At 51.4% G+C, this 27,439-nt stretch overlaps 2 protein-coding genes across 2 annotated transcripts; one reads left to right on the forward strand and one right to left on the reverse strand.

Moving 5' to 3' along the window:
* Positions 1-4,215: 4,215 nt before the first annotated feature.
* On the forward strand, positions 4,216-7,504 carry FEV (FEV transcription factor, ETS family member; the record flags this gene model as incomplete). The annotated part of the gene is made up of 2 exons (XM_078450549.1): positions 4,216-4,312; positions 6,342-7,504. Coding segments are annotated over 2 exons (684 nt in total), but the record flags the coding sequence as incomplete, so codon positions are not given.
* A 17,194-nt stretch (positions 7,505-24,698) lies between these two features.
* On the reverse strand, positions 24,699-27,208 carry CDK5R2 (cyclin dependent kinase 5 regulatory subunit 2). Its single transcript, XM_060623620.2, has one exon. The coding sequence runs from the start codon at positions 26,998-27,000 to the stop codon at positions 25,888-25,890; it is 1,113 nt and encodes a 370-aa protein (XP_060479603.1). The 5' UTR covers positions 27,001-27,208; the 3' UTR covers positions 24,699-25,887.
* Positions 27,209-27,439: the final 231 nt, after the last annotated feature.

The following is a 27,439-nucleotide window of genomic DNA, read 5'->3' on the forward strand; positions in this document are numbered from 1 at the left end:
AGCATCCGTGAACCTCTACTCCCTCACCTGTAAACTGGGGCTACTGATCCCTGCCTTGTCTATCTCACAGTGTTGTGAGGATTCAAGGAGAACCCACTGAAAATGCTTGTGGTGTTATGGAAAAGCACTGGGGCAGTCAACATAGGGCCCTCATTCCCTTGCACTACCCCCCATCCCACCATCCATGGATCCTAGGGTTAAGTCGGGAGAGCATGGGACAAAATTCTAGGTAGGGTATGAATTCTGCTTTATACCCGGATAAGTTCTAGAGTCCATGGCCCCTGTTACATTTGATTCTCCTAACACCTTCCATACTTCATCCATTTCACCAACGAAGCTGGGCTGTCTGAGAGGGAGAAGGTTTGATGAAGCCATCCACTTAAATGGTGACAAAGTCAGGACTTGAACACAGGGCTCCTGACCCCAAATCCAGGCTGTTAAGGGAAGGCTGACCTGAGCTGTGGCTAAAAGCCTCAGCAGAGCCCCAAACCTCTTTGGGTCCCAGAAGAGCCTGGGGTTCCTTCCTGGTCCTAAATGTCCCCTTGGGGGATGGTAATGGTAACAATAGCTAAATGTATATAGAGCCTGAGTGTTCAGCACAGGTTATATAAGCCTCGTAATTCTGTATGGTAGGTACTGTAATCCCCATTTTACAGTGGAAGGGACTAACTTCCCCAAAGCCATACAAGTAAGAAATGGGGGAATTGGAGTTGAACCCAGAACTCAGACCAACTGGCTTCAGAGCCCAGCAGTCTACCTCTCCACTTCCTGCTTTGCAATGGTAGGCAGTGGACAAAGGGAGATCTAGTATGCACCATCAGCTAAGCTGCCCTCCTTCTAGGAGGGTCTGTGGCTTCTGGGAGGAGTCAGCAAGATGGCTGTAGGGACTGCCAGCGTGAACTTGAATAGGACACTCCGATTTCTAGGTCTTAGTGTCCCCACCTGGGAGTTGAGAGAGCTAATACTTGCTTCAGGCTTTGTCAACACGAACCTTCTAGGTTTTCCTGGACCTAGGGGTCCATCTCCGCTTCCCACACTAGAAACTAAGGAGTATGGGATGCAGAGGCCAGGCTAGAACTGAGTGTTTCCACCTTTCCAACCTCCTCCCACTCTAGGCAGGTTGATGGTCAGCAGAACCCTGTGGGACTGGCACCCAGCCAGCTGGAAGGAGGATGCAGGAGAAGCTGCCTGGGACTCATCCATTGGCTGCACTCAGCCAAGGCCAAAGGGGATGAAGGAGGTCTTCTCCTTTCAGGTGCAGCCAAGACCCAAGGGCAGAGTCAGGGATGGGGGGGGGGGGGACACCTCTCAAACTCTTTCCAGAGCTCACCTACCCCTCTAGCACCTGAGTCTTCAGTGAGGTGGAGGCACAGAGCCTGAGCTCTTGATCCCTCACCAGTCTGGAGCTGGGATGTCTGGATAGACCCCCAACTCTGAGCATCTCTCCCTTCTGTCTCAGCCTTCTGCTGAGAGCTTTATGTGGGTGAACCTCACTGCCTCCCCACTCTCTCAGCTCTGACCTCCTGCCCCTCATTTTCTATCTAGGAAAGAAATATGAAGGCATGAAGGAAAGAGATTGGGACCTCAACCCCACCCCTAGGCCCTCCCCTCCTGTGAAGCCCTGGGTTTGGTCCCCAGGGAGGATCCTAACCTCTTATCTTTGCTCCCCCCAGATTCTTCATCCACATCCTGAAGCCCCATCTCTCTTCCTTTAGGATCCTCTGGCATCCTGAGATCTCCCATTTCCCCCTGGGCTCTGCCTCCCTCACTCCTCCTTTGCTCCTTCTGACTTTTGCACCCTCCATCAGCAAAGATGAACACTCCAGCAGTTACAGCAAGTGAGGAATGAGCAGGGGCCCACCCTGCTGAGCCCCCGAAGTTGAACTTCTCAGCCATCCTCAATCAGGCACCCCTGGATCATGGATTCTGCAGGAGACTTGCCCACTCCAATCAGTGTAACCTGAAGCCCCAGGTCTCCTCATCTCTTGGGCACAAGCAGTGTCCTTTTGGACAGTAGCCACCAGGTGCTGCATGGCTGCAGCGGGGCTCTTAGTCCAGAGCCTCATCTTCAGCTAGCATCCCTCCTTAGCTAGGCTCTCTTGAGCCAGGAAGCCCCACAGAGACTCCAGGCCACTTGGGAACCACATCTGCTTTGCTAATACACAACCAGCATCTTTGGAATGGATTTCAGCTTCCACAACTCCTCCCGCCCTGGGTTGGGGGCCTTAGACAGTACACAACACTGTTTCCACCCCTTTCCTCCTGCTAGAACAAGGTACCAGTTGTTCAGAGAGAACCAGGATGAGAGTAGTTGTGAGGGTGGAGAGTGGGCTGGGGTGAGGGGAAGGGGATGGATGGAAGAGCTATAGTTTGGGGAGGAAGAGGAGCCCACCACATGCCACAAATTAGGAGCAAATGAATGAGAAAAGGAGAGACATAGGAAAGAGAGAGAGAGAGAGAGAGAGAGAGGAAACAGGAAGGGGGATGGCATAGAAGAGACGAGATGAGGAACGAGAGACCTAGAAAGGGGGAGAAGGGGCAACCCACTTGAAGTTGTGGGGGGAGACGGCCCCGCGCTGGCCTAAAGGCCCGGGAGATCTGGAAAGGCAGGGAACAGGCCAAAGCAAGAGGGAAACAGGGAAGGAGATCGGGTCTCCAGGGAAGAGTAGAGAGCAGGCGAGGAGGAGTAGGGAGAAGGCGCTGGGAGGAGGAGGGGGCGGAGATAAAGGGAGCAACTGCTGCCCGGCCGGGAGCGGAGCGACAGGCGAGAGGGAGGGAAGCGGAAATTTAAAAGTGAAGATGGAGATAACGCAGCCTGGAGACGGGAACCCGGGCGGGGGTGGGGGGAGGAAGGGGGAGGAGAGCGGAGCCGAGATGGGGGCGGGAATGGGCGGAAGGAGGGGCTGTGGCCCCGGGGGTCCGAGGTGGGCCGGGTACTCTGCCCCTTCGCTGTTTGCTGAGAGTCACGGAGGCGGAAAAGAAATGCGCTCCCGACCCCTATCAGAGCGGGAGGCCCAGGCCCATCCCCCGCGCGTCTCCCGGGTTGCGGGGCGCTGGGGGCTGCTGGGTGCGCTTGGCTGCGGCGCGGCGCGTCGGAGACTTTATTGCGATGGGGCGATAAGAGGGGCGGGGGCGGGGTCCGGGGGGCCGAGGCAGCAGCGCTTTAATTAAAACGGAAATTGCGGCCCCTGCCCGCGCGGGGGGCCGGAGGGTTCCAAGCAGCCTGGTAGCTGGGAGCATCGCTCCAGGACCCCCTCCATCCCCCGCCACACCCGGGCAGCCCCCTCCCGCCAGGCCCTGTCGGACCTGTTCCGTCTTCTTCTCCTTGTCACCCGCGGTTGCCTCCGGCGGGGATCCGTGCCCCGGAGCGCAAAGCCTGACGCTTCCCCCCTTTCTCATCCCCCCCCCCCACCTCCCACCACCCAGTCCCTGGCGGCGATGAGACAGAGCGGCGCCTCCCAGCCCCTGCTGATCAACATGTACCTGCCAGGTACCAGGGACCAGCCGGGGGCTGGAGGCACCGGGACCTGGGGCCGGAAGTTTGGGCTAGGGCATGGGAAGGGGTTGCTGGGGTCCAAGGGAACGGGATGCGGTCCAGACACTAGGATTGCTGGGAAGACTGAGCAATCTAGGGCACTGGGGGACCTTAAAGGTAGATGGAGAGGTTTGGGGTTTTAGTGCGAGGTCTAAGGACTCCAAGTGAGCAGATTGGGAACCTGGGAGGCCGAGGGCGGGAGCTCAGGGGCTGAGAAAGCCTGGTACGGGGAGCAGAGGTCTTCGGTGTGGCCGGGGACTGACTCGGTGTGCGTTCAGCGTTGGGAGGCTGTGGTCCGCTGAGCGTCGCCCCTGCGCCCTCGTGGCTCCTCACCTCCGTGCTCCGAGCGTTCCCACCAGCCCAGCCTTCCAGGCGCCCTCCTCTCCTCTCCGATGGGCTCCGGGCGCTCCCGCTCGCCAGGCGCACTGCCTGCTCGGCTTTATAAGGCTCCCGCCGGCCCGTTCGGAAAGCGGATTTCCTTTTTCCTGGACGCGTTTCCTGACTTGGGCGTTATGGAGGGGCTCCGCGCGGCGCGCGCCCAGGCCAGGATCCGGGAGGAGGAGCTGGCGGCTTGAGCCCCCAGCCTTGCACCCAGGAACCAACCCCCAACACCCCCACCTTCCCGAGCCTTGGCCCGGAGCCCTTTCGGTCAAGCACAACCTCCGCCCCGGTCCTCCTGACTGTTTTTTCCCGCTACTATAGATCCCGTCGGAGACGGTCTCTTCAAGGATGGGAAGAGCCCGGGGTGGGGGCCCCTGAGCCCGGCGGTACAGAAAGGTGAGCTGGCCCGCGGACTGGGGGCGGGGGTGAGGACAGTGGATGGAGGCCAGGGCATCCTAAAAGGACGGGCGCCACCGGCCACCCGATCGGAGGGTGGAAGCGATGTGTACTGCAGAGCTCTGGAAAGGGAGGGTGCAGGCATACTGTGGAGGCCGAGGAGAGGGGGCATGCACTTGGCTTTTGGCTCCAGCATATTCCAGGTCCCAGGGCTGGACCTGCAGACCAGGGCAGAGGGAGAGGATCCTAGCCCTTGGCCTTTTCTGCTGCAGGGCCAGGACCCAGGTGCTTGGTGTCCTTTCCCTATTGGCAGCAGGAGCACAAGGCTCAGGACCTCTGGGCATGGGGACCCCAATAATTACTCCCTGGCCACTCCAAGCCTCCTCACCACAGCACCGGGCCAGCACCTACCTGCCTCACTGGCCCAGGCTGGCGAGGCTGTGGGAGCCAAGTCTGCTAGGCTTCGTTTCCCCACCCAGTTCCGCATGTCTCTAAATTACTCTATGTTTTGCCTTGTTGGTCTCAGAGCCTGGCTGGCCCTCCCGCAAAGCCTCCCCAAAGCCCCCCACCTCCCCCCTCCTCTCTCCTCCGCCACCTTCCTCTCCTCTCCCCTTCCCCATCTCAGTACCCTGGATCTCACCAAGTCACGGTAACCACAAAGACAAGGTTGGCAACTGCTTTACCCAAAAGGAAACGTGATTTCCAACAAGAATGGGTTTCCAAGCTTCTGATGTCGGTCTGCATCAGTGCCAGCTGCACGTTTTCACCCAAACCTTTCCTTGTTTCTGACCCTAAAGCTCCTGACCTGAAGTCAGGCAGCTACTGGCTGCGCTGGTGTGGAGGGATTGGGGTTGAAGTGAGGGTGAGTAGCAGGTCTGCGTTTAGAGCGAGGGGTTGAGAAAAGAAGAGAGGTCCCACCAGACTTGATTGGAATCAATCATCAGACTACTCGAAGGAACAATCCCCCCCCCTTTTCCCCTAAAAGAGAGTGCGAGGAAGTAATTGTATCAAGATTTTTCTCCCCTTGTCGGACGGAGCCTCCAAAACAAGGGAGTGGAAATTCTCGGGCAGCCCTCTGTCTCCTCGCCGGCGTATCTGGGAAACACCTACTGGCCGCTTCCAGCAAATCCTGAAATCAGGACTGGGCCGAAGAGCCCGGGAGATGGCCAAAGATAGGGAGGAGGCAGGGAGCCAAGCACGGGTGGCTTCCCAGTCTCATCTCCTCTCCTCAGAGCTGTGCGTCAAGCCCCAGAGAAGTATAACACCTCCACCTGCCAGAATCCCGCCTGTTCCGAAAATGGGGACTCAACCCGAGTAGCTGTGCTGTGCGCACTGGGCAGTTGAGAAGGGTGGGGAGCCTTCAGAGTCTGACCGTCCTGGCGCGCACTGGGGGCCACTGCCCCCATTCCTGTCTGACTGGTACCGCAAGAAAGCCAGCCTCCACCTCTTCTCCACTTTAGTCAGGGCCAGTCCGACTAACTGTACGCCTTTGGGGGCTAGGCCTTGTCTAGGGGCGGGGGTGATCCTGCCGCACTCCTGCCTCTTCCCTCTGGACTTGCGGACAAGGTCCAGCCGGGACGGGGCAGTCTAACGACCTGCAAAGACTACCCTGTGCGGTTGTGTGGGCTCCTCTCTGCTGAATAGGGGCGCAGGGCCAAGGCGGCAGTAGGGGCTGCTATTCGGCCCCTGCTGGCCTGCGAGAGAGCCGCTGCTGCTCTCACGCAAAGGAGGCTGTGCTTCGCCCTGCCCTCCTCCCCAATTCTCACACACCCAGGCTCCCGCGGAGCTGTGTCCTCCTCGGTGGGAGCCGTATTTCCATTGTGCAAAAGCGCGGTAAGCGCTAAGGGCCGCTCGGCGGATCAGCCCCTCCCTGGCCAGCCGCTGCAGCTGCGCCCAGCTACCCCGCTGGCCGCGCCCGTTCCCTCCCCGACGCCGGGTCCCACCCAGCCGGGCCGGTCTCCCGCCTCACCTCTTCCCCTACCTCCTGCCTCCCCCATCCCGCCTGCGGCTGACAGCCCCGTCCCCACAGGCAGCGGGCAGATCCAGCTGTGGCAGTTTCTGCTGGAGCTACTGGCGGACCGCGCCAACGCCGGCTGCATCGCGTGGGAGGGTGGCCACGGCGAGTTCAAGCTCACGGACCCAGACGAAGTGGCTCGGCGCTGGGGCGAGCGCAAAAGCAAGCCTAACATGAACTACGACAAGCTGAGCCGCGCGCTGCGCTACTACTACGACAAGAACATCATGAGCAAGGTGCACGGCAAGCGCTACGCCTACCGCTTCGACTTCCAGGGCCTGGCCCAGGCCTGCCAGCCGCCGCCCGCGCACGCCCACGCCGCCGCCGCGGCCGCCGCCGCCGCCGCCGCCGCCCAGGACGGCGCGCTCTACAAGCTGCCAGCCGGCCTCGCCCCGCTGCCCTTCCCCGGCCTCTCCAAACTCAACCTCATGGCCGCCTCGGCCGGAGTCGCGCCCGCCGGCTTCTCCTACTGGCCCGGCCCGGGCCCCGCCGCCACCGCCGCCGCCACCGCCGCACTCTACCCCAGCCCCGGCTTGCAGCCCCCGCCCGGGCCCTTCGGCGCGGTGGCCGCCGCCTCGCACTTGGGGGGCCACTACCACTAGACGGGGCGGCCGGGTGCCGCGCGCGCCCTCTCCCAGGCGCCGCGCGGCCTCGCTGGATCCCGTCCACACCCCGGGGCAGGGGCCCGGAGCCTCCCCCCCACACCGTTCCTTTGATCTCAGATTTTACTTCATCGCCGCCCCCAGCCCCGACGGAGGGGACCTGAAGCCTCCTCAGTCTTCTTTTAACACTGGATTTGCCACCACCCCCAGCTGTGACAGTGGCCTGCCCCCACTTCCTTTAACCTCCTTCTTCTAGACCCCAGACCACGAAGGGGGTTCTCGGACCTCCCCGTCTTTTTCTGCCCTCCACCTGTCCTTCGGCCTGGCTCCTGAAAGCCCCCTCCATTATGACCCCTCTCTTTCGAATTCCAAACCTTTTCTCATTTTTTCTCTCCCCCACCAAGCTGCCCCACCCCAGCATGATGGAGGCCTCACACCGTCCACCTGCTCCTCCACCGCCAGGGCTTCACCGGACTTGGTGAGGGCCACTGCCCCTGTGACACATCTAGGTAGCTTCTGGGCCCCTTTCCTCCGCCCCCGCCCCCCACGCGCAGGATGGCCTGGTGTGTTTCTATTCCCTTCCCTTCTATTAAAGCTCCCGAGCTCCCTACTGTCTCCTCTCTGTGTTCTTTGCTGCACCAGAAGGTTTTTTCAGAGGGAAAGGAAATGCCCGGCTCAGGCCTGGCAGAGAAGCGTCAGGAGGAAGAGTTGGAGAGAATGAAGGCAAAGCAGGCTTGGGTGCTACCAGAGGAGAGAGAGGAGCCCCTGGAGGGTGGGCTCAGCCTAAGAGGGAGACTGACCTGCGGCAGCCCCACCCTCCACCGAGCAGAGGACCCCAACGTGCCTCACCCTCCCTTCCACCTGCCTCACCCTCCCTTCCACCTGCCCCACCCTCCCTTCCACCTCCACCTGCTCAGTGACCCCACCCCATCTGTCTTTTTTTTTAATGTTTATTTATTTTTGAGAGAGAGAGGGAGAGCACGAGTGGGGAAGGGGCAGAGAGAGAGGGAGACACAGAATCCTAAGCAGGCTCCAGACTCCAAGCTGTCAGCACAGAGACCTAGGCACTGCTCCAACTAAGCAACAGGGAGATCATGACCTGAGCCCAAGTCGGAGGCTTAGCCGACTGCATCCCCCCAGGAGCCCCCCGACCTATCTTTTAAAAAAATGTTTATTTCTGAGAGAGAGAGAGAGAGAGAGAGAGAGAGAGAGAACGAGCAGGGGAGGGGCAGAGAGACAGGGAGACAGAGGATTGGAACCAGGCTCCAAGCAGACAGCAGAGAGCTGGATGCCGGGCTGGAACTCAAAAACGGGGAGATCATGACCTGAGCCAAGTCAGACGCTTAACGGACTGAGCCACTCACTCAAGCGCCCCCCACCCTGTGTAATATTTACACCATCTCAACTTTTCCTCAGTCTCTCCAGCTCATCTTCCCCACCTCCCCTCGCCTCCCCAGCCTACACTCACTTTGACTTTCACACTCACTCACAACCGCCCCCCCCCCGCGCCCCTGTATCTCCAACGCCATCTTTCCTCTGGATCAGCCTCCTTATTTTCAGAAAGAGGGACACCCCTTCGAGCCCGCGGTCCGCTCCCGCCCCTCCCAGCGGTGGCTTGCGGCGGCACCCTCCTTCTCGCGGGTGGCGCGCGCCCTCTGCTGGTGGGATCCGGGTAAGCCTGGGCCAGGTTTTGCAGCTAAACCCAAGCTTAGCTTGGTGGAACCTCAGGTGTCTCACCCTAACCGAGAACTGGAGGACTCCGAAGCTTCCAGCCTTCCTTTGACCTTCAGAGAGGAGGGCAAAGGGGGAGCCCTAGCCCTACATCCCTAGGAAGTTCTGGAAGTGGCTCAAGTGGGTCATTCTGGATGAGCCCTTTTCCTCACCACCTGGAGGCGCTCCTGAATGCTGCACCCATGGAACCATGACCCTCCTAATATTTCTGCGCCTTTTACAAAAACTGTTGGCAGGAAAACTTCCTTCGCGTTTCCTTAGATGAAAATGACACCTGGGTATGTGCGTGAAGTGATGACCGCGGCCTTGGGCTGCACACGAAGGCCAACGTTCCCCTTCCACCTAGTCTTGGTGCTTCTATCCCAAGCTTCCGGCAGGTTGTTGGGAGAACACCCTGGGCTCCCGCCAGGAGGCTGAGACTTCCCTGTGCCCTGTGGGCAGGAAGGGGAAATGCAGGTGGAAGGCAGGACAGCTAAGTGCAGGGAGGGTTGGAATGCTTTCCCCCAAAAAGTGTTGATGAAATCCTCAAAGGCCACCCAGGGAAAGTCTTCATTCTTTTTCATTTTATTGTCACTTGATATTTTCCTGGTTTTCCGAATAACACATACTCAGCATAGAAAATTTGAGAAATACACACATAAGGCCTTCATTAAGCATGTGTTGGATGAAGAGTGTAATGAAACATGGGGGAAAAAATCACCTACAGTCCCACTGCACAGAGGCCACTATTTTTTTTTTTATTTTTTTAACGTTTATTTATTTTCTTGAGACAGAGAGAGAGACAGAGCATGAACAAGGGAGGGTCAGAGAGACAGGGAGACACAGAATCTGAAACAGGCTCCAGGCTCTGAGCTGTCAGCACAGAGGCCAATGCGGGGCTCAAACTCACGGACCGTGAGATCGTGACCTGAGCCGAAGTCAGGCGTTTAACCGACTGAGCCACCCAGGTGCCCCATAGAGGCCAGTATTCATAACTCTTTGACATAATCTCCTTCTTTTTGCTATGGCTTTTAGAATTTAATGGTATCCTACTGTAGTCGCCTAATATTCTGGCATAAACATGTTCCATCATCATTATGCTTCTATATACTATAAACTTCATGGGTGGAAGGTCAGGCTCATGTATTCCATGGAGCAGATGAACCAGGGGATGAGGGCCTCAGTGACTTGGAGGGACACGCAAAAGGCCTCTTTGCAGGGGGCAGGAAGCTGGGAGGGAGAAAGAATTCATCTGAGAGCCAGACCAGGATCCAGAAAGATCTGGGCTGCTAAGAATTGTGGGCTAAATGCAACAAGGTGAAATTTTTTGGCAAGGAGTGTGAAGTCTTGCTCTTAGATCTTTATTTTATATATATATTAATGTTTATTTTCTTGAGAGAGACAGAGACAGAATGTGAGTGGGTTAGGGGCAGAGACAGAGGGAAACACAGAATCCAAAGCAGGCTCCAGGTTCTGAGCTGTCAGCACAGGGCCCGCCATGGGGCTCCAACTCGTAGATCGCGAGATCAATACCTGAGCCAAAGTCGGCCGCTCAACCGACTGAGCCACACAGGTGCCCCGTTGCTCTTAGATCTTTAAATGAAAAGACAGGAGGCCAGAGTGTGAGGCATGGCAAGGAAGTGGCTCGGTAGAGCCTGTGTATAAGTTAATGGCTTCTTAGTCAACACAACATTAAACGGAAGTCTGAAGGATGAAATGCAGAAAGACCATTGTGATCTGAGGATGCATTGATGGAGCTATGGCACCCAGGATGAAGGAAATGACCCACTTGCTCTAATGATTGTGCCCCCAGCATACAGTACACAGTGTTAGAGAACACTTCCAAGAAAACATCAAATGGAGAGTATACAGAATAGTGGGCTCAGGAAGTGAAAAGAAAGAATGTTGGAGAACCAACAACAATGAGAGATGTAGTCTGGAAATCAAACTAGGGAAAGGGACATGAGAGCGTCCTCAATTACTCAAAGAGCTGCCCTGTGGCAGAGAACCTGGATGTGCGTGACAGTATTAGGACAAGTGGTAGGAAGCTACGGGAAGACAGATCCCATCAGTTTGATCTAATGAAGCACCTCTGTCAGTACTCAGCTGCTCCTTCCTTGAGGGGTCGAGGGGGAGGTGAACAAGGTAACTTCTCCAATCTTGAGACTCTTGAAGTCCTGTGAATGACTTGGTAAAGGCAGGATTTTAGGTGCCATTTGGCAGCTGAAGGGAGGTGTTGTTAGATTGGAGGATCTTCTTACCTATGAAATCACATCCTTAAAGCCCACCCTGCCCCTCTGTGTTTTCCTGCACACAGAGCCAGTTTGGGAAGTTAAGATACAGGAGTGGGAGCAAGAAAACCTGAGTTCCAGTCCCAGTCTGGCAACTAATTTGCTATGTGACCTTTGGACAATCACATCTCTTCTCTGGAATTCCATTCTATCTTATTAAATAGAGACTCAGCCAGGGATTTGCAAATTCTACTCTGTGGAACCTCAAAGGTCACCTGGGTTCCTCTCTGTTCCCCCCACCCCCCAAAAGTTGGAAAATGTCTTTCCAAGGTGATTTCTAAGATCGTGTCCAGCCCCAGCAACCCATAGATGGGTATTCTCTTCTCCAGGCCATCTTGGCACTGGCAATATCACTGCCTCCAAGATGTTTCCAAGCCTGGGTTACTATGCTCTTGGGATGACTCTACTCCCACCAGAGCCCCAAAGAAGCCACGCTCTTAACACACTTAGCTTCCTGATGATTCAAGTCTGTCTTCATTAATGATTAACCCCTTGGTTCTTGGCCTTCCCAAGGTACTGATTCCAACATTTCTTCCCTTTCCCAATCCAGGGTCCAGCCCCTCTTGCATTCCCTGAAGTCTTGAGCCTTTTCTCAATCTCCTCATTTGTGTCACTGGTAAAAATATGACTCACTCCCCACCCCGCCCCCTATACCCCATATGATTTTGCTCTCAAGTTTATAAAACACTTCCACATCCATTCTTTTATTGGTCCCCTCAAAGATCAGGGAGGAAGACAGGGTAGGGATTGCTTCACCCACTAGAAGGATATATAAACCAAGGCCCAAGACATTAAGAGACTTTGCCAAAGTCTTGGGCTTGTTCTAAGACCTCTGTCTTCTGGTTTCTCTCTCCCAAGCCTTTTCTCAGTGCTGATAGGTTTCTCCATCATCCTGAGTGGCTTTGATCACCTTGTTTTTAGGGTCCCTCCCACTGCCTGCTTTCCCTCCCACCACCTGCCAGGATTACACAGACCTGTGTCTCCTCTAGTAATGTGTGTTCCATGTCACCAAGCTCCACTTGCAGATGGAATCAGAAGCCCGACTAGCATGCGGCATGAGGACATCTGTGTTCGTGCTGCCTGATACCTGCACGGTCAAGGAGCAACAATGCCACCTAGGGCACCGAGGCTGACAGAGCACTTGCCCATACGTTGGCTCTGTTACCAAACATAGTCATCAAAATGGGCTTCTGTGTTGTACTTTTCTTAGAGCCTTCTGCTTTTCTAGCCTTCATCTTTTTTTCAACATGTCTCTAAAATGCACTTAACTTCAGCTTGTTCCTCAACCTATGTGTAATTCATCTCAAGTAGACCTACTGATAATAAAAATGAGCCCTACCACTCACTGAACCTGACTCTGCCAGGCTCTGCCCTATGCTAATGCTTTTCATGTAGTATCCCCTTTGATCAGGCCACCACCTTGCAGGGTGGGGATGACTATCTCCATTTTCAGATGAGGAAGCTGAAGCTTAGAGAAATCAGGTGACTGTGATCCCAGAGCTCAGGTCCTCAGCATCTCTCTCCTGGAGAGCCTCTTCCTCATGCAGATATGACCTGCTGCTGTGCCCCCTGCAGATACACTTTTGTCTACTTGTCATAGCAGAAGACTATTGGTTATGAAGGGCACATTGATGGCTTGTCTTATGAGGACCCTTATGAGTGCCCTTATGAGTGCCCTTATGAGTTAGGGCCTCTATCTGATAACAAATCAGAGACTGTTTTGTTGCCCCATTGTCTTTTGCAAGACTTCACCTTCCTGCTTATGTTCTTACAAGTTTGGAGTAGATCACGGTATGATGGGTGGGGCTGGGGGTCTGACTGCACCTTGGCTTTGGTGGCATTTCCTACCTCAGTTTTGTCAGTGTTATTTCTCCTTGACTCTCCTCTGTCTTGGGATGGTGGGTTTCATATGCAGAGGCAAGTGACCCACCATCCCATTGACTGTGACTTTCTCTCTCTGAGAATTCTCTCTATTTCCTTCTTTCCTGTCTTTGTAGACAAAGGCAACATAGTGTAATGGTTAGGATCAAGGGCTCTGGGGTTGGGCTTCCTGGTTTGGGGTGCTTGCTCTGTCCCTTGATAGCTGTGTGACCTCAAGCATGTTACTTTGCTACTTTGTGCCTCAATTACCTTATCTGCAAAATGAATATGATAATAACAGAACCTACCTGAGAGGGCTGAAAGATTAAATGATTATATAAGTACCTTGGTACATATATCAGTGTTTTCTATTAAAACAAATAAAAACCACACCAAACAAAGAAAGCACCTGCCTCTTCCCCCTGTAGTCCCAATCAGATGCCCCCATGTGTCCTGGGAGGAACTCGAGTGGCTACATCTACTTTTCTAGGCCAGTCCAGACCTTGTCCTGGACCTACCTGCTGAATTTCATCAAGAACCAGCCTCTTGACTGGTGATGGAGCCACACCGCAGGCACATGGGGTGGCCTCCCATACCCAGTGCATCCTCCATTTATTCTTGGGGTGAGACATAATCTAGAATTATAGGATCTCAGCTAATGTGATTTTGGAAATCCATCTATACTATTTGGAGACTTAGTTTTCTCTTCTAAAATGTGGACAATAGCAGGGCACCTGGGTGGCTCAGTTGGTTAAGCATCCTACTTTGGCTCAGGTCATGATCTCACGACTGGTGAGTTTGAGCCCCATGTCGGGCTCTGTGCTAACAGCTCAGAGCCTGAAGCCTGCCTCGGACTCTATGTCTCCCTCTCTCTCTGCCCTTCCCCTGCTCACACTCTGTCTCTCTGTCTCTCAAAAATAAATACACATTAGAATATGACTCAAAATGATACTATGTGTTGCTCGCAGGCCAAAGTGTTTAGAAGTGGATGTCCCTTCTTCATACTCTCTTCTTCCCTTCCTGCCGTCTGGATTCAGATGAAGACTAGTTCCTGAAAGAAGGCAGAGCTACCATGTGGATGGATCCTGGTTCCTAAAACACCCATGGAGAGGTCATCCATTCACATGCATTAGACTATTCCTTGAAGTTTGGAAGTTTTCTTGTTACAGCAACTAATATTACCATAGCGAACATTCAAATTGCATTTAGTCTTTACAACAATCTTTTGAAATAGACATTATGATTTCTCCCACTTTATAGATGAGGAAACTGAGGCACAGAGGGGTTAATGAAATCACACAGTGAAAAAGGCCAGAGCAGAATGTGCACCCAGTCTCATTTCAGAAGCAGTGAGTTCTCTTAACCACTAAGGATGCGAAAGAGCTTTATATGCTAAAGCTTCCTAGAAATAATAATAATAAGGGTACTATTTATTGAACACTTATGTGCCAGGCACTATTTAAAAAGCTTTACATTCATTTAATCCTTACAACCCTCTGGAGTTGGTTCTAGTGTTATTCCCATTCTGTAGATGAGGAAAACTAAGGCACAAAATGTTAAAGAACTTGCTTGGGGTCACAGTGCTGCTAAATGGTAGAGACGTGATTCAAACCCTAGCAGCCCAACTCACTCCTTTCCCCACCCTTTACTATCATCTCTGATGGAGGAAGGAGCAGATTCTAAGAGGCCCAGGAAGTGGCAGGATTATATGCCCAAACCCCAGCCCAACCCCAGGACAGGTTCCAATTCCAGCACTCACCATGGATTCCAGACAAATAGAGTGAGACATAAATTACAGAAGTCTTGTGGCCAACTGTGTCCCTTACACTTATCTCAAATGACATGATAGAGTAGAAGGAGACCAAATGGACATGGATTCAAACCCAACCCTTGCCTACTTCCTATAGAATTGAGAAGGCTACTTACTCTGAGCCTCGGTGACCTCATCTGTAGAATGGAGATACTGATTATACCCACCTTGTTGGTTTGCTGCAAGGGCAGAGACTGTGCCTAAAGAATCTAGCACAGGGAGCTGTTTCATAAGTGTCATCCCCCCAGCATCAACCAGCTCAGAACAGAGACCTGCCCTGTGAGCTCAGTCTTCCACCAGTCTAATCCCCCAACGGTAGCCCAAGTCTCCTTCCATGAGTCAGGAGCTCCTTCCTTAATTTCCATGAGATTAGGGGAGGAAGAAGTAGTTAAAAGGAGGCTGGAAGGCCAGACCCTGAGCGTGAGCATCAGGTTCATTTTTTCTGAAAGAGGAGGACAAGTTGCTTAGCAACACAGCAGGAAGTTGTCAGGGAGGCTTCAGGCAGTGCTGTCCTTTTTTTATTTTGCAGTATGGAGACATCTGAGGGAACACTAGATTGGGAAATGAATGGGACAAGTGGGAAACGGTCTGAGGTCGGATGGCAATCTCTGGGCCTCATCCTAGTTTCCTATAATCACCTTTCCAATACTCCTACCCTTTTCCCTTTTGGCACACAGAGGCAGAAAGACAAGTTCTGGGTCCATCTTGCACACATCTGTGCAATGACCATATCAGCAACCATGTATCTAAAGCTCAGGACCACCTTATATGTGTACTTCACTTTACAGTTTACAAAGCACACCCACAGACATAGTTTCACCTAATATTTACAACAGTTTCTTTAATTCCTATATGACAGGGGAGAAAAGTCTCAAGGTCCCAGTGAGGAAATAGCAGGGCCCAGGTTTGCTGCAAATCTCAGCATATTTCCACTTCATGTTGAAGCATGGATGTTTATACAAGCATCTACACACACATGTGTGCACACAATTCCATATGCTCACAGTCTGAAGGTGCTTCATGCCTAGTGTCCCCTGTGCACCTATCCCCATCCCTGTTCAAAAAGAAGGTGCAATATGGAGGCAGGGTTCAGCTGTTCTTCCTTGCTGACCCCAACCAGCCTGGGGCCAGGGGATCCCTGGAGTATGGAGTTTCAACAGGGACCTGGCCTGCTGGCCCAAAGGCCTCAACTCAAGAATGTTGCTGGACTGGGCCTGGCTGGCACAAGTGTCTACATACCAGCAGCTGAAGCAAATCCCCTGGCTGGCATTCCATAGAGATGCACGTGGGTCCCACTGGACCCTTGCCTGCAGCTAGGAGTAAACACATGTCACCCAGGTTATAGATAGCTCATGGGAGGTCCAGGTCTCCAGAGCTCCCCACTGCCTCAGGGGCCAGCAGAGTTCATCAGAGCAGCTCCAGGCTCCTTTCTGGATTCTGTCTTGGTCCCTTATTCCATCTGTCAATATTTATTAATAGTGCTGACTACCTTAGCAATGGTTGTACCGCAACAACAGTAATATTGTCATTCCTGTTACAGCCATTTGATAGACACAAATTCAGATAGACATCTGAAGTCTTTGTTTCCATCTGATGGTTGAGAAAACTGAAGTTCAGAGAAGTTGAATGACTGACTTAGATCACTAGCTAGTTAATGGTAGAATAGGGACTCAAATCACTGACTTCTGGTATTTTTCTCTGTACATCGCCTCATTCTACCTTCAAATATCTGGGTAGAGGCGGGGAGGAGGAGTTGCAAGGGAATATTCAGCCACTCCATCCTTTATCCCCAAATTGTGCATGCCCAGTACCCTGTCAGTCAACATGCCTCAGAAAAGGCAATTTGAATAATTATTTTGATAAAGGTTTTATCCACTTCCAAAAAATTAGTTGAGAAGACTTACTGTATAGCAATATACACAAAACAGAATATTCAGTTTCAAAAGACAAATAAAAAAAAGCAGTTGGTGAACTATGAGAGGCATTCCCATAAATCAAGGACAAGGTCAATATATCTGTTTTATCCCTTCTAACCTTGTGATCACTGCCATCAGTGAACATTCTATCATCACTTCTCAGCCTTTGGGCTAAGATCAAGTGTAGTGAACATTCTATTAAAGGTCCTAGTCAATGCAATAAGATAAGAAAAGATACATGCTATATACAAATATTGGAAAGGAAGATATTAAAATGTCCTTTTTGCAGACAGAACAGCTTCAGACCTAGAAAATCCAACAGACCCAACTGGAACACAATTAGAATTAATGAAACTAGTGTATCCAGTCACATACAAAGATTAACATACAAAAACTTATGGTTATCCTATAACTCTATAAAAATAAGGAAAAGAATTGGGAATAACAGATTTACAACAGCAATAAAAATATGCTCCTAGATAAACCTAATGAAAACCATGGAAACCTCTAAATGAAGAAAATGACAAATCTTCACTAACGAACAAAAAAGAAGACCTGAATAAATGGAACACTTAGCATGATGCTGGGTAGAATGACCCAATATCAGAAAATGTCAAATCTGTCCAAATTGGTCTATAAAAGTAATATAAGCTTGGTTCTAAAGTTCTTCTGAACTATGCTTAAGAGTAGCCTAGACAATGTTAGCCAAATAACAATAAGCTTACTGCAAAGCTGCAGTTATTGAAGGTGTGATTTGGCACAAAAATAGTTAAGTAAACCAGTGGAACTGAGTAGAGCCTTGAAACAGACCCATGCATATGTGGAAATTTCATAAAAGATAAAGATCACATTCACTGTAGGGAAAGGAAGACTGTTGAAAAGTTGGCACAACTTGTTATTCATTTGGGAAAATATAGTTATATCTCTACTTCTCATTACACACAAAAATAAATTCCAAAACAGATTAAAGAATGAAATCTTTCTTTCAACAATGAATAGTTGTATACTTATTGGCAACCAAAGACAAACATGGAAACTGTCACTATTTCACATTTCTTGAGACCCTACTAAATGCCAGGTACTGTGCTAGTTCTCATTGTTTAAAGCAAGAATGTGGGGGCACCTGGGTGGCTCAGTTGGTTAAGCAACCAACTCTTTTTTTTTTTTTAATGTTTATTCATTTTTGAGAGACAGAGTGTGAGCTGGTGAGCGGCAGAGGGAGAGGGAGACACAGAACCAGACGCAGGCTCCAGGCTCTGAGCTGTTAGCACAGAGCCCAATGCAGGGCTCCAATCCACAAACCATGAGATCATGATCTGAGCTGTAGTCGGAAGGATGCTAAACTAACTGAGCCACCCAGGCACCCCAAGCAACCAACTCTTGATCTCAGTTCAGGTCATGATCTCAGGGTCGTGAGTTCAAGCCCCATGTTGGAATCTACGCTGGGTATGAAGCCTACTTAAAAAAATAAGATAAACTGGGGTGCCTGGATGGCTCAGTCAGTTAAGCGTCAGACTTCGGATTAGGTTATGATCTCGCGGTCTGTGAGTTCGAGCCCCGTGTCGGGCTCTGTGCTGACAGCTCAGAGCCTGGAACCCGTTTCAGATTCTGTGTCTCCCTCTCTCTCTGACCCTCCCCTGTTCATGCTCTGTCTCTCTGTCTCAAAAATAAATAAACGTTAAAAAATAAGATAAATTTTAAAAGAAAGGATATCAGTGAGTTAATGTGAAGCAAAAAATTTCCCCTATGTTTATTATTTGAATAAGGGATAATGGGCCTTCTATAGCAGTTATGCCAAAGATAGAAGAGTATTCTTTAAGTGGTCTTTTAAAAGATATTTATTTATTTTTGAGAGAGAGAGAGAGAGAGAAAGCAGGGGAGAGGAAGAGAGAGGGAGACAATCTGAAGCAGGCTCCACGCTGTCAGCACAAAGCCTGATGTGGGGCTTGAGTGAGATCATGACCTGAGCTGAAATCATGACTCAACTGACTGAGTCACCCAGGAGCCCCTAAATGGTCTTCAATGGATCCTTGCAAAATGTTTATGTGTATGTCCATGCTCTGTGTTCATGTATGAAACATGTGCTGCATGTGTACACACATGTTTGCTGTGTTAGATAGGTATCTGACTTACTTGTCCAGCAAAGGACATTCTTAAATTCTTGAGATTTGGAAAGAGCTTGAGGAAGGGGGAGTGAAGAGACCTTGGAGATGAGTGGGGGGGGGGGGGGGGACTGGGCCAGCCAGACACTACTCAGCCTCAATTTTCCTTTCTTCCTTCTTTCCTTCTTTTCTTCCAGCCTTCCTTCCAGCCTTCCTTCCTTCCTTCCTTCCTTCCCTGTCTCTCTTTTTCTTTCATAATGATTTTCCTTCTTTTTAAGGCAATAATAATAATATTCATTGTAACAAACTAGAAACTCAGAAAAACACTAAGAAGAGAGTAAAACTGATCATTTAAAATTCCACTACTTAGGGAAAGCAATCGTTAATATTTTAGTAAACATCTTAAAAGTCTCTGTTGCTGCACACACACACACACACACACACACACAGAATTATTCAGTATATACCCGTTGACTGCCTACTGTGTGCCCAAGCACTATGCTAGGTGCAGGGAATCTAGCAATGAACAAGACAGACCTTTTATTGGGACGATACAAGATAAATAAGCAACAAAAATTTATCAGGGGTGACAAACGCTGTGAAGAAAATAAATCAAGGGTATGTGAAGTAAGGTGACTGTGGGGCAGGCTGAGATGCATTAATCAGGAAGAGGTGGCCATTAAGCCAAGATCTGAATGACATTAAGAGGACAGCTATTTAAAGATTAGTCTCTCTCTCCCACACAAATAGGACTGGACCACATTATATTGTTTTTAACCAGATATTTTCACTTTATCATGGTCATTTTTCATGTCAATGAATATAGATTGATGTATCATTTTAATGGTTCATAATATCCCAATAAATACTGATTTATCACAATATACTTAATCTCCTACTGTTACATCCAATTTATAATTATTATAAACAATATTAGGATAAGCATCCTTGTGTCAGGTCCTTTCCCACTTATTTCCTTAGGGCATATTTCTGGAAATGTGAAGCTGGGTCAAAGAACATGCTGCCCTTTACATTTTTTTTTTTAAGTAGGCTGTATGCCCAGCACAGAAGACCTGAGCTGGGATCAAGAGTTGACTTTTAACCAACCGAGCCACTCAGTCACCTCTGCCTTTCACATTTTGATCCCTAGCCACATAGCTCTCCAAAGAGACTGAACTAACATGTGTGTGTGTGTGTGTGTGTATATATATATATATATATATATATATATATATATATATAACAATACAAGAAAGTGCATATCTCTTCATGTTTTTATCATGGTTGGCATTTTCCATTTTAAGAATCTCTGTCAGTATAAGACATGCAATCTCCCATTACTGTTTTAATCTGAATTTCATGGTCAACAGTGAAGTCTCTTTTAATGTATTTATTGATTATTTATATTTTTTGTGTAAATGACCTCTTTAAAGTTTTAACTAATTTTCTACTGAAAATATATTTTGCTACAAATATGTTCTCTCAGCTTTTCACTTGCCTTTCAATCTTATTTGTGGTTGTTCTTTTAATTTCTCTATTTCTCTAACATTCAAAATCTAAAATGGAGTCAGATGAATTAATCTTTTCCTTCAATGCCTATGCCTAAAAAGATGTTCTGTACCCAACTCATATGCAATAGTAAAAATACTAATAAATATTCTTCATTTTCTCAAGTTTTTTTAAATTATAATTGGACTATTGCCGTATATTAACTACTACTTTCTAATTATGCAAACAATATGCTAGTACATTTTTATTGTAAAAATTAAACTCCATAGATAAGGTGAATGTCTTTGGACAAAATCAATCCCACTTCTTCCAAGAAGTCATTTATTAAGAGTGATGTATATTTTTCTCAAGCTTCTATTATACACATACACATACACACACAAATTAAGGTTTAGTTTTGTTTTGCTTTTGCATAAATTATATTATACTGTATACATTGTTATGCAATTTTTAATGATACTACATGGTTTGTACATCTTTCATCAGTACATACAGTCCAATCTATTCTTTTTAACTGAATACTGTAGTATTCAGTAATATGGCTGTATCAAAATTTGTTTAACCCCTAACTCACTGGTGAATATTTAGGTTGTTTCTAATTTATCTCTCTCCAAACAATAACACAATAAAAATATGTTTGTCATGTCTCTTTGTACACATAGTCAAGTATTTCTCTAGGGTCAGTACTAGAAATCAGAATTCGTAAATAAAAGTTATGTGCATTTAAATTTTTAGTAGGTACTTTTAAGCTGTCTCCTCTTCTAAGGATTTTATAGCTTTTTTCTTTACATTAAAAAATCAATTTGGAATTTATTTGGGGATAAAGAATGAGGAAGGACTGGCCTTTTTTCTTAATATAGACGACTACCCAGTTATACAAAACCATATGCTGACTAATCCATCTTTTCCCAGTGGAGTTGAAATGATGCCTGTATCATATATTACATTCCCATGTATGCCAGGGTTTAGCTTTGGGTTATCTATTTTGTTCTGGTGTCTATTCCTATGTCAGTACCATATATTTTAACTACCTTAGCTCTTTAATTCATTTAAATATCTGACAGGGCAAGCCCTCCATCATTACTCTTCTTTCTTATGCTTTCTTGATATTCTGTGTTTTTCTGGGATTACATGTAATTTTTTTAAGGAGTTAAATGTAGAAAGATTATAGTGGAATACCTCTTTCCCTATTTATATTGTTTATCATCACCTTCCTTTTAGGTAGTCATATATAAAAATGCTTCCTTTTAGGTAGTCATATATAAAAATGCACACAGAGAAACTTTATGATTTATGGACTTGAAGCTAAACAGCAGTCACAGGAGACTATGACCAAGAGGTATAAAGAAATGGAAGTGGAGTAATCTTAAGAGAGGGGGGTAACTGCTGTGGGCAATATATCCAAGTAGAAAGAGACCTTAGGAGAAGCTAATTACTAAAGAAATAGCGGGGAAAACTGAGGCGGGGGGTGGGGGGGAACTATGAAAGCCTAAGTTAGATTGGGAAAATGTTAATGCAGGAATTAAGAGGTTAAACTGAAGACACAAGGAAGAAACAAAAAGTAGGGGTGGAGGTTGCTGGAGTGAAAAGTTAACTATCCAGCCAGCAAGTGCAACAGAAAGACTGCCTCTAAATCTCAATGTATTAAACTAAGGTCAACTAATGTATTGAATCCTGAGACTATCCCCTACAATTTATCTATCTTGCACCCAATCTTTCATCATTGAACTAGAACAATTTTTCTACCCATTTACACACGTAGTCTGGGGCTATAGGTGACCTTCCTGTAGGGTGTTTAGCAAGGTTCTGAGAAGGAAGGTAATGGTCTTAATAAAGGTCCTTAAACTGTTAACACCTGCTGTCTTGAGGCCACTTACAGCAAATGTTGTCTATCATGTATAAAGGGGTCAGGAGTGCCACTTAAAGTGGGACATGTGAAGATGGTCAGCCCTCCATACCTGGCTGTCAGCTGTCTTTCCTCATGGGGGTGTGGCTAGAAGGGCTGCTGTGGCAGCCTCTGTTGTAGAAATCTTCCAGAGACGCCCATCTGGGTGCCTGAGGCAGGGTATCCATGGGTAGAGGCCACAGGATGTCCCCTTGGATATTGCCAGATGCTCCGGTTGCTGGGCACTCTGTCTGGCAGGCAAAGCAGTTACCATGACAACCAAAACCCCCGCCCCCACGTCTGCAGTTTTTTGTTTTGTTTTGTTTTGTTTTGTTTTGTTTTGTTTTGCATTTCTCCTTTCCCATTAAGTACCAAGGTATTCCAGGGACAGGCAAGCATATCTCTCAGGACAGAATGTACTCTGCTCCAGGAAGAGGGGCAAGTAAGTGGGCAGTGGAGATGTGTACATGTCATGACTGAAGGAGCCTTCATCAGTGTAAATGCCTATGTATCTCCTTTCTGGGTTAAAATGTATGCTTTTGGTTGTATATCAAAGCCACAAATGGCCAGGTCACTGTTTATCCACACATTTGCTTTCCTGCTCCCCTCCCCTCTCTGCTGCTCCTCTTGTGCTGGGAGAGTCACCCCGGTCCTTTGCCAAGGGAAGTGCTGAGTCATGGCTCCATCTGGGTTTTTGTCTTCTACCCTCCATCTCCATTCTTTCCTTAGTCCACCCCTCACACAGGCTGGGGTTTTTCTAGAATTCTGAGCCCTCTTCAGCACTTCTCTCCTCAGCCTGGACTCACTGTCTTGAGGTTCGTTTCTGAGCAGAAAAAGAAGGCATTTGACACTGTTTCTGCACCTTCTCCCTTCTCACCTTGCCTTCTCAGAAGACTGAACCTTTCCCCCATGTGACCACCCCTGCCAGAGAAAACAGGAGTCTGACCAGGTTTGACCCAGGAGGCTAATTCTTCCGTGTATTCATGCTGATCCTCCTCCAGTCGCTTACCCCCTAATCGGATTATGGCAGTGTCTCATGCCTCGGGGGCATGGCAAGGAAAGTGAGATTTAATTTGACACCACGCACTGAGGCTTTTTTTCTCATTCTAAGTCTCCAAGTGCCAGACCACAGGTTCCTGGACGGGTGTGTGTGTGTGTGTGTGTGTGTGTGTGTGTGCAGTAAAGGGAGGGTGCTGTTTCTATGGGTTCAGGAGCAGGACAGAGAGCAGAATGTTTGGGAGTCTCGGTAGACTATCGTCTCTCTTTCCCACCCACTTTATACTCTTCTAACGCAGAAGTTCCAACCAAGTAGTCTTGCTAACTAGTTCCAAATAAGGCAGACTAGGATGGTTTCCTCCGCTAGAGTGGGGAGAGTGGAAAGTGGCCCCGCCCGCTTAGTCTGGTTGCTATGGCGACAGCCGCGGGGTGACCCGAGTGCTCCTCCCTCCCTCCTCCCAAACCCGGAGAGATGACGGCACCGCGCTGACTGCGCCAAATTCCAGCCAATGGGCGGCTGCTCCCGCCTTCCCTTCCGCCTGCTCTCCCTTTTCTCCCCCCCGGGAATTCGATTCACAAATCTGGACTGGGGATTTCCGGCTCCAGGCCGGGTGCAAGGGCGCTGGGCCGAGGTCGAGGGAGAGTCGCGCTCTGTCCTCTTAGGAGGGTAAATGGAAGCCGGCATCCTAGGTTATCCTGCCAGACTCCTGCAACTCGCCACCAGAAGAGATCACAACCTACTCCCCAAATTATCCGGAAAATCTAGTTGAAGCTGAGCCTGTAACTCCTCCTGCCCCTACAAGCCCCCACCCTGCCCAAGCGAGCCGGTCAGCACCACGGACAGCGAACCCGGGCCTAGTCTTTTCAGACCTCGCGGGGTTCTGACTCCAGCTGCTTGATGTCTGGGCGACTACTAGGGTCAGAGACGCCAGTGCTCTACTGGAGCCAGGCCTCCTCGGGCCAATGAAACTGAATGGGGCGCTTAGCCACGTGGCTAAGAAGGCAATGGAACAGGAATCTCAGGCTAAAGAGCTTACTTCTGTTCTTTCAACCCCAAAGAATGGCTCCTGTCTCCCAGGCTGCCTGTGTCCTACCTAGCCTCCCTGGGGATAAGGGGCCAGGTTTGAACCTTAAGCAGGGATGGACTTCCCAAGGCTGTCCTGGGTGGGCGTGTGACTGAAACGGCCTTGAAACAACCTAGCATGTTGGAAGAAGGGTGTGGAGCTGCGTGTGACAGTCAGGCCCCACCTGAGAGTGGTGAGCACAGACTTAGGCCTGACTGGACTCTAGACAGTATATATAGTGGGGAGAGGTGGAGGAAGAGAAAAGCAGCAATCATAACTAGCTAGTTCTGCTTCAGTGGACTACTTTGTAAAGGGAACCACTTTTGCTGTCCTCATCACGTAATCCCTAAATAGCCTGTGCATTAATGAAGAGCTAGATGAGACAAGATGGAGGTGGAGTGGGTGAGAGGATTCAGCTTTATCACCAGGCCTCAACCTTTGGCTACTTTACTCTCTGTAAAACGGAAGCCAATGCGGGGAGCGAGGGGACAGAAAGAGTAGCACTTCTCAGGTACCCACCTTCCCCACGAGGCCCGTGGGGGTCCTCCTGCCGTGCCTGTGACAGTTTCACTTCTGCTCCCGCTCCCTCCCTCCTGGGGCCCAAAGAAAGGCCGGCGCAAAACCATCTGCAGGCGCTTCCAGCGCTTTATAGTTCTTTCCGGGACAGACGGACAGACAGACAGTGCAGCCCGCGCCGTCGGCCCTCATCATTGGCACCTTGGACACGGCACCAGGCCCAACCCAGTCCCTGGTACCCTCCCGGGAGGATTCCGGTCCGGCCTCAAATCAGCACCTCAGACAGCTCCCAGCCCAACACCCATCCCTCCCCCCTCCCTCTGGAAACAACCAAATAAATTAAAAGGTGGGGGGAACAAAAACACCTAAGGATAAGGAAGAGGAGGTGCCCCTCCCCCAGTGTAAGAAGAGTTTCTGTCTCCTCCCATCCTTCCGCTGAGGCGCCGCCGCCGCCAGGGTGGCCTCCTAGGTTGATTTTGCTCCCAAACCTCAGCCTCTTGAAGCCGGCATCTCCCCCACCCCCCAACTCCCGGCATGCAACACGTTGGAAAAGGTAGGGAGAGGAGGTGGGGGTGGGGCGAAGGACCATCCAGGTGGTTGTCTGGGCTCCTAGGGCTGCAGTTTCTCGCCGCACCTCAGTCAGTTCAAATCAAGAATTAATAGTCCCTTTGGTCTGGGAAGAGGGATATGAGGGCTCAGTCGGGGGAAGAAATGCAAGCTGACATAGGTGGGGGTGGGGGGGAGCAGACAGGAGGGAAGATGGTGACACATGCCAGAAGGGAGGAAAAAAAGAGAACAAGAAGGGGAGCTGGGGACACAGGTGCAGAAAGAGAAACGGGAGCAACGAGAGATAGCCAGGTGGGGGGTAAGATGGAGACGGAAATACACACCCAAGTTACCGAAAATGGAAAGGCAGAGAGGGAGTTGGGAAGGCGGACCGGAGGATGAAGGTAGAGGAAGAAGGCCGGGAAATGGTCAAGACCAAGGGACATGGACTTAGAGACGCACACAGAAAGGAAGGAGGAGATCCAGGTAGAATTGAAGACATGGGGCACAGGCAGACAGAAAGGGTGAGGTTGGGGGTTCCCCCTCCCACGCGCATCCCCCACCCTATGCCTAGCATATTCAGAGCCGCGGCCTCTGGCGTCCTGGCCTCCACCTTCCCCTGCGGGACAGGGGCGGCTCCTCCTCCGGCGCGGAGCGGCGATAACAGCGGCGGCGGCTTGATGGTCCCGGGGGCTCCGAGTGCGTGTCAGGGGCTGGGATGGGGGTGGGGGGCGGGCGCGGCCCTGGGAATCCCTTAGCGGTCCAGGTTCATAGTCCAGTGCTTGGCTCCGGTCGCGCAGCTGTCCCTGGCGGCCGAGGAGGAGGAGGGGGCCGCGGGCGCGCCCCCGCTGGGTGGACCCCCGGCGCCGGCGGCGGCCTCGCCCTCGTTCTTGAGGTCTTGAAAGACCTGCGTGAAGAAGTGGGGGTCGGCGTTGAGCCGCAGCATCTGGGGGCTGAGCCGCTGGATGAGGCGCAGGCAGCGTTGCCAGAAGCGCTCCTTGTCGGGCTCCACGAGGAAGGGCTTGAGCGGGTATGAGATCTCGTTGCCCATGTAGGAGTAGGCGAGGTAGAGGCAGGTGAGGAAGGCGGCCTGCAGCTCGGCGGCCGACGCCAGCTCATCCCCGCGCAACGACTCGCGGCACAGCAGGTACACGAACACCAGGTTGGCGGGCGTAATGAAGGCCTGGTCTTGCCAGCCCTGCAGCAGCAGCGAGCGGTCCACTCCGCGGAACCAGCCCACCAGCTCGCCCGGGCTCAGCTCCTTGAGGCGGTAGCAGCGTCGGCACACGAAATCGCCCAGGCAGCGCAGCAGCTCGCCGGTGGACGCCTGCACGATGACCCGCCGCGGCGAGCCGCCAGGCACCGGCGGCGCCGCCTGCGGGGCTGGGGGTGGCGGCGGTGGAGGCTTGCCCCCACCGGAACCCGGCGGCGGGGCGGCCCCGCTGCCCCCCGACGGCGGCTCGCAGGTGGCAGCGGCCGCGGGCACGGTGGGCACCGGCACCGCCAGTGGCTTGGTGGCGCCGCCGCCGTCGGGGGGATCCCGACCCTTGCGGAGAAGGTTCTCGCGGTTGCGTTGCTGGACCAGGGGGTCAGGGCCAGTGGATGCCGGCTTGGGCGTCACCTTCTTGCTGCCTTTCTTCTTCTTGGCAGATGCGGCCACCAGGCGCTTCCAGGTCAGCGCCGAGATGAGCACTGACGGCCGCTTGAGCCGGCTCTCGCCTTTGCCGCCCTTGCCTGCTGGCGGCGCCCCGTAGCCCCCCAGCGCCTCGTCCCCCGCGGGCGGCGCTTTCTTCTTCTCTTCGGGCAGCCCGCCGGGCCTCCGGCCCTTGGCCGAAGAGGCGGGGGATAGAGACAGCACCGTGCCCATCCTGCAGAGCGGGGCCGGCGCCCGGGCCCCGGCGGGAACCGCGGGCGGCGCCGCTGTCGCCGCCGCCGCTACTGCAGCCCCCGGAGACCCGGCGGTTGGGGGCCTAGCCCCGGCCCGGGCGCGGGAACGGGCAGGGGAAGGTGGTTGCTTGGCTGCTCCGCGGCGGTTGCTCGGGGTCTGAGCTGCGCCAGCTGCAGCGTCAGCCCCACCCCTTGGGCCCGGTCTTTAGCAGCGCCGCGCCCCGCCTCACGCAGCCAATCCTCGCCCGAATTGCCCTTGTGACCGGCAGCTCCTCTGACCAATAGAACTCGCATGCCTATCTCAAGTCCCGCCCCGCCCCCTACCCTCTGTCTCTGGTCCTTTCCCTTCACCAGAAAGGGGAAAGGAGGAGGAGGTGGCCCTGGTTCCAAGGGCCTCCTCAGGGTCAGAGCTGGGGAGA

This window comes from Panthera onca, chromosome C1 (assembly GCF_046562875.1).
Source record: "Panthera onca isolate mPanOnc1 chromosome C1, mPanOnc1 haplotype 2, whole genome shotgun sequence".
NCBI classification, from domain to species: Eukaryota; Metazoa; Chordata; class Mammalia; order Carnivora; family Felidae; genus Panthera; species Panthera onca.